At 43.0% G+C, this 7,142-nt stretch overlaps 1 protein-coding gene across 1 annotated transcript; it reads left to right on the top strand.

Annotated features, from left to right (window-relative positions):
- Positions 1-265: 265 nt before the first annotated feature.
- LOC141273266 (tumor protein p63-regulated gene 1-like protein) lies at positions 266-4,263 on the top strand. Its single transcript, XM_073684864.1, has 5 exons — positions 266-1,485; positions 1,690-1,781; positions 2,147-2,323; positions 2,932-3,088; positions 3,808-4,263. Exons 1-5 carry the CDS (start codon positions 1,315-1,317, stop codon positions 4,000-4,002), a joined length of 792 nt encoding a protein of 263 aa, XP_073540965.1. The 5' UTR covers positions 266-1,314; the 3' UTR covers positions 4,003-4,263.
- Positions 4,264-7,142: the final 2,879 nt, after the last annotated feature.

The following is a 7,142-nucleotide window of genomic DNA, read 5'->3' as shown; positions in this document are numbered from 1 at the left end:
GCCAAGAGTGTGCAAAGCAGTCATCAAAGCCAAAGGTGGCTACTTTGAAGAACCTAGAATATAAGACATATTTTCAGTTGTTTCACACTTTTTTGTTAAGTATATAATTCCACATGTGTTAATTCATAGTTTTGATGCCTTCAGTGTGAAAGTACAATTTTCATAGTCATGAAAATACAGAAAAATCTTTAAATGAGAAGGTGTGTCCAAACTTTTCGTCTGTACTGTATATCGCATTATACTCGCTGTATACAACCAGTGAGCTCAGACCGGTACTGGGAAAACTGGTTTCGTTTCTTAGAGATAGTTCCTGCTTCCTGCGTACAGTTAGAGACAGCAGACAACACAAAGAGACAGGCAGCTATCGAGACAGAGCTCAGGAGAGCAGGACCAGGTCAGGAGCCTGATCAAGAGACAGCAGAAGACAGTCAGCAAGAGAGAGGACCAAGGAGAACACAGGACAAGAGACAGCAGGAGACAGTCAGCAAGAGAGAGGACCAAGGAGAACACAGGACAAGAGACAGCAGGAGACATTCAGCAAGAGAGAGGACCAAGGAGAACACAGGGCAAGAGACAGCAGGAGACAGCAGGAGAGAGGACCAAGGATAGCACACGACAAGAGACAGCAAGAGACAGTCAGCAAGAGAGAGGACCAAGGAGAACACAGGACAAGAGACAGCAGGAGACAGTCAGCAGGAGAGAGGACCAAGGAGAGCACAGGACAAGAGACAGCAGGAGACAGTCAGCAAGAGAGAGGACCAAGGAGAGCACAGGACAAGAGACAGCAGGAGACAGTCAGCAAGAGAGAGGACCAAGGAGAACACAGGACAAGAGACAGCAGGAGACAGTCAGCAGGAGAGAGGACCAAGGAGAGCACAGGACAAGAGACAGCAGGAGACAGTCAGCAAGAGAGACGACCAAGGAGAGCACAGGACAAGAGACTCAAGAGACAGGACCAAGGAGAAGTCAAATATACAGCAGAGAAAACCACAAAAAGTGACTGCAAGAGATTAATAAAAGGCGAAAAGACAGTAAGAGACAGTCACATAAAGGAAAGAACAAGAGACCGAGGAAAGTGAATCAGTGACAGCAAAAGAAAAACTGTAAAACAGGGCAAGAGACAGTCTAACGAGAGAGCGAACCGAACGACAGACTGCAAAAAGATAGGATCAAAAGAATAAAAAAAGAGACAGCAAGACACGATACTGAAAAAAAGAGACAGTCAGCGAGAGCAAGAACAGAAGAGGGTCTTAAGCAAAGACCCTAAACTGAAGAAAGAAGCCCCCAGAAGCGACATCACTGGACATTATAAGGATGAGCGAAGAGGAGCGAACCAGCGAGACCTTGTCACCCGCTGACAACACGGACCCCAAAATGCCCAGTCACCCCATGTACACGCTGAAGCCGCGAGAATCCTTCACCCCCCAGAACATTGATCCGGAAGTAAAGGAGAAACCCCCCAATGAGGACTACTTCATATTCAGGGTAATGTCAGCATTGCACGTGGTGGCGCCCCCTATATATACATTTATATGAACTCTCATTATTGTACATCACGTCCAGGGTTTCTCTTTTCTCCTTCTATTCCACTCAGCTCTGCTACATCCAGCGCCTAATGCTCCTCTCTAATTACCCACCATACTGACAGCGGCAGGGAATCCATCTCACCCTTTCTTTGTTACCCCATAGCCTACAGTGGTCCAGCAAGCCATCCGCGAAATCCAGAGCCACTTGTCTCCAGAAGAAGACGGGAACACGAGGAGCTCCTGGATCCTGGCGCAGTAAGGTTTCTCCAAGTATCCTCAACTCTGCATTACATTAGATCCAAGAAGAACAATGGGAATCTGATAGATAACATCCCACTATTGCCACCATCACCCCCTCATAAGGGGTACTGTATCAATAATTCCCATCTCTTCCTCCTCTTCTTCCTATCACTGGGTATGGAGATTTGTGGTCAGGCAATGCTTCCTGGGAATAAATTATGCAAATTAGCTCTTTTCCAGGAGGATGAAGGCTGCCTCTCTCTAGTGCCACCTACTGGAGGAATTAGGGACAGCCATAGTGAGCCAGCTGTGGTCCTCCTGGAGGGGAGCTCACTGACATGTGCTGCTGTTACCTCTCTCACTGTCTTCGTGTTTTGCAGGATGAGTCACTGGGGCACGGAGCGCGAAGTGATCGCTTTTCTCTGCGACCGATCACTACTGATCTGTTACTACGACTTTGTGGAGCTCGGTAGATCTCACGTGTTTCGTATCCCCCTGAATTATATAGAGACAGTGATATGGGGACCTCTGTCGTATCCCAAGATGGCTCTAAACAAGTAAGTAATTCAACGAAGCAAAGAAGCGGTAAAACCACTGCAGGGGCGCACTCAGGGGGAGGCGGGGGTTGGGGGCTTTGACTCTGAAAATCGAGCAGCTTGCAATGATAAATGTATCCTGCAAAAGCAAAACGGTTAAACGTGATTAATAAGAAATTGGGTCCAGGATTTTTTCACATAATACATGCAATGAAAAAAAAGATGTAAAATTACCCAGTATTCCAGTATCATGTATATCTGTATACAGTGAGCTCCCCCTAGTGGTGGCTGCAGACTGAATATTATCATGTATCTCTGTATAAAGGGAGCTCCCCCTAGTGGTGGCTGCAGACTGAATATTATCATGTATCTCTGTATAAAGGGAGCTCCCCCTAGTGGTGACTGCAGACAGAATCTTATCATGTATCTCTGTATACAGGGAGCTCCCCCTAGTGGTGGCTGCAAGCGAATTGAATGTTTTCATGCTACTACAGTAAGTTATTTTGTATCTGGAGCTCTGTATCGTAAAGAGCTCTGACTGCTATGAAGAATAAGTACAGTTAAATGATACTTCTTGCTACATTTTCCTGATATGGCGGTCTCTTTATATTAATATTTTCATTTTCCAGACGAGAGGGAAATGCGATCCAGATAAAGTGGGACAAGTTCAGGGCACCTCCGTCACTTCTGTCATGGTGGAATCCATGGACAGAAGATCTATCGTACATCAACCTGATCCAACACCCAGGAAATCCAAAAGACAAAGACTTGAGAGAAATGTGCCAGGTAAGACAACATTATCCCTCCTTCCATCATTCATATACTCTCAGTTGGATCATATGAGGAAGCAGAAGTTACTGATACAAAGTACAAGAATCCCCAGAAGCACAGAGTATTTCAGGAGAGAATTGGGTCAGTGACCTGTCCTCTTGTGTGGTTAGGTGAATGAGGGCAGCCTGGGGAAAATGGATGATGTGAAGGCGAGAATAGACACAAATGGGATGTAAAGAGTTTGATAATAAAAGGGGCAGGTTCCTACCGCAGCACAGAGTATTTCAGGAGAGAGTTGAAATGGGGCAGTGATCTTTTTCCATGTGTAATTAAAGATGGGGCTGTGAGAGGAGAACTGAATGATGTGAAAGTGGAAACAAATGGGATGTAAAGAGTTAGATAATAGAAGGGGGAGGTTCCTACAGCAGCACAGAGTGTTTAAAGAGACCTGTGATTACATTGAAGATAGGCAAAGGGGGATAATAGGGGGGTCGCCATTTGTTATCCATGTCTCCCCCACAGCAGATTATTATTAGACTATTTATTGCTGATAAAAGAAAAGAATTGAATTTTTGTAGGATTCTACAGAAATATAGCAGATGCGGAGTTCCTCAGCAGCACAGAGTATTTCAGGAGCTGATTAGGTGTGACCAGTGAGGTTAGACAGGAAGGAGAGTAGAGAAAGAGGTGGCACAGAGGATCCACATTATCCTTTTCTTCTGCTCTTCTTTCAGCTGAAGAAGTTCATGGAGCAGCTGGTGGAGATGGTGAAGATGGCACATGAATGTAGCCCCCTCCCTGGTCATGCCAACGGTCTGATGGTCCTCCAGAGGCCTGTGACCATAGATACGTCCATTGGACTTGTCTCGTTGTTCAACCAGAAGGTCCAGTTGGGCTATGCCAAGCCTCGATGGGGGTTTGGATTCTGAGCAATGAAGCTTCTATGAAGACAGATATTGTGGAAACACTAAAGTAGATGTGGACACCGGACCGCCCGCATCGCCGGCTCTGCTATCCCACTGTGACCGATCAGCTTCCTATTAATAGATGGAGTTTGTAATAAATAATATCATCCGCAGTGATACATTGTAGCATCCAGATGGCACAGACCACTCTGCAGGGGTTGGAGGTGGAGGATTAATATCTAAAGGGGTTTTAATCATTAAAAAAAAGGAAAGATTTCTCAATTATCTTCCTACTTGGTGCATCATTGCCTCGCTTTTTTCATGATCACTGCTTGTTGTCAGTGAATTGTAGCATTCACCTTTACATCCAGAGGCTGAAAGCTACTGACCAGGTCCCGGAATCACACTGATCAGATATAAATCTAGATATAAACTATCAATCCGTTCTTAAAGGGGTTGATTGATACAGAAAAAAAATGTAAATACCTTTTAAGACATTTTGGATGGGAGGAATGTCCTCTGTTCTGAATCCTCATCTGCCAGCAAGAGCAGAAACTGTATAACTACTAGAGAGTCTCTCACTCTGGAGGACCCAGCACATCCGTGCATTACCCAGACAGCGTGCTGAAAAATATGTAATTCTTCATTTCTCCACTGGTGGAGCTGCAGGTAAAAGGAGCACTTGCTACTAGGTTCTATAAAGATTACAGCTGATCACCTAGAGGAGTTTAAAGGGTGCATTTATCCTAGACGATTATCATGAACGAGCGTTTCCCAATAATGGTCCAGTGTAAACAGGATGCCGATCACCCGGCATCAATAAAAATCATCATTCTCTGCAGCACAATGTCCTGTGCAAACGTGCTGCCGAGAACAATGACAGCTTATGCGCATGGAGGTGCAGGTGGCCTGCTGAAACAGACTGACCACCAATCAGCAGTAGGTGTGCCGCTATTCTAAATTCACCCTATTGGCGCGTATAGTTTTAGGCATTTGTGGCTAAGCTGGAAAAGAGTCAGTCCTTAATATATGACAATGTGCACAAAAAGATGCAAAAAAGAAAAAAAGTGATGGAAAGTTTAAGTTTGAAGTTGTTATATTTCCTTTCTGTAGTTGTTACATTGTTTCTTCCTTCTCTGCAGTTGTTACATTATTTCTTCTCTGCATTTGTTACATTGCTTCTTTCCGCTTCTCTGCAGTTGTTACATTGTTTCTTCCCTGTAGTTGTTACATTGTTTCTTATCTCTTCTCTGCAGTTGTTACATTGTTTCTTATCTCTTCTCTGCAGTTGTTACATTGTTTCTTCCTGCTTCTCTGCAGTTGTTACATTGTTTCTTCCCTCTTCTCTGCAGTTGCTACATTGTTTCTTCCCTCTTCTCTGTAGTTGTTACATTGTTTCTTTCTGCTTCTCTGCAGTTGTTACATTGTTTCTCCCCTGTGGTTGTTACATTGTTTCTTCCCTCTTCTCTGTAGTTGCTACATTGTTTCTTCTCTGTAGTTGTTACATTGTTTCTTTCCGCTTCTCTGCAGTTGTTACATTGTTTCTTCCCTGTAGTTGTTACATTGTTTCTTATCTCTTCTCTGCAGTTGTTACATTGTTTCTTCCCTCTTCTCTGTAGTTGCTACATTGTTTCTTCCTGCTTCTCTGCAGTTGTTACATTGTTTCTTCCCGCTTCTCTGCAGTTGCTACATTGTTTCTTCCTGCTTCTCTGCAGTTGTTACATTGTTTCTTCCCTCTTCTCTGCAGTTGCTACATTGTTTCTTCCCGCTTCTCTGTAGTTGTTACATTGTTTCTCTCCTGTGGTTGTTACATTGTTTCTTCCCTGTAGTTGTTACATTGTTTCTTCCCTGTAGTTGTTACATTGTTTCTTCCCCGTAGTTGTTACATTGTTTCTTTCTGCTTCTCTGCAGTTGTTACATTGTTTCTTCCCTGTAGTTGTTACATTGTTTCTTCTTTCCTCTTCTCTGCAGTTGCTACATTGTTGTTTTTTTTCTTTCAGTTGTTACATTGTTTCTTCCCTCTTCTCTGTAGTTGTTACATTGTTCCTTTCCTCAGCAGTTGTTACATTATTTCCTCTTCCCTGTAGTTGTTACATTGTTTCTTCCCTCTTCCCTGTAGTTGTTACATTGTTTCTTCCCTCTTCTCTGTAGTTGTTACATTGTTTCTTCCCTCTTCTCTGTAGTTGTTATATTGTTTCTTCCCTCTTCCCTGTAGTTGTTACATTGTTCCTTTCCTCAGCAGTTGTTACATTATTTCCTCTTCTCTGTAGTTGTTACATTGTTTCTTTCCTCTTCTCTGCAGTTGTTACATTGTTTCTTCCCTGTAGTTGTTACATGGTTTCTTATCTCTTCTCTGCAGTTGTTACATTGTTTCTTCCCTGTAGTTGTTACATGGTTTCTTATCTCTTCTCTGCAGTTGTTACATTGTTTCTTCCCTGTAGTTGTTACATGGTTTCTTATCTCTTCTCTGCAGTTGTTACATTGTTTCTTCCCTGTAGTTGTTACATGGTTTCTTATCTCTTCTCTGCAGTTGTTACATTGTTTATCTCTTCTCTGCAGTTGTTACATTGTTTCTTCCCTTTTCTCTGCAGTTGCTACATTGTTTCTTCCCTCTTCTCTGTAGTTGTTACATTGTTTCTTCCCTCTTCCCTGTAGTTGTTACATTGTTTCTTCCCTGTAGTTGTTACATTGTTTCTTCTCTGTAGTTGTTACATTGTTTCTTTCTGCTTCTCTGCAGTTGTTACATTGTTTCTTCTTTCCTCTTCTCTGCAGTTGCTACATTGTTTCTTCCCTCTTCTCTGTAGTTGTTACATTGTTCCTTTCCTCAGCAGTTGTTACATTATTTCCTCTTCTCTACAGTTGTTACATTGTTTCTTTCCTCTTCTCTGCAGTTGTTACATTGTTTCTTCCCTGTAGTTGTTACATGGTTTCTTATCTCTTGTCTGTAGTTGTTACATTGTTTCTTCCCTGCAGTTGTTACATGGTTTCTTCCCTCTTCTCTGTAGTTGTTACATTGTTTCTTCCCTCTTCTCTGTAGTTGTTACATTGTTTCTTCCCTCTTCTCTGCAGTTGTTACATTGTTTCTTCCCTCTTCTCTGTAGTTGTTACATTGTTTCACCCCTGTGGTTGTTACATTGTTTCTTCCCTCTTCTCGTTACATTGTT

The sequence above is a fragment of the Phyllobates terribilis genome, unplaced genomic scaffold, assembly GCF_046119375.1.
Source record: "Phyllobates terribilis strain yellow unplaced genomic scaffold, ASM4611937v1 Scaffold_5__5_contigs__length_657084704, whole genome shotgun sequence".
NCBI classification, from domain to species: domain Eukaryota; kingdom Metazoa; phylum Chordata; class Amphibia; order Anura; family Dendrobatidae; genus Phyllobates; species Phyllobates terribilis.
The sequence above is the reverse complement of the archived record's forward strand: the minus strand, read 5'-3'. Positions and strand labels throughout refer to the sequence as shown.

Bases quoted from the DNA above. Each gene is read 5' to 3' on its own strand.
- LOC141273266 (XM_073684864.1), top strand. From the start codon at position 1,315: ATGAGCGAAGAGGAGCGAACCAGCGAGACCTTGTCACCCGCTGACAAC. The intron at 1,486-1,689 runs GTAATGTCAGCA...GTTACCCCATAG, and splicing joins AGGACTACTTCATATTCAGG to CCTACAGTGGTCCAGCAAGC. The intron at 2,324-2,931 runs GTAAGTAATTCA...TTCATTTTCCAG, and splicing joins CCCAAGATGGCTCTAAACAA to ACGAGAGGGAAATGCGATCC.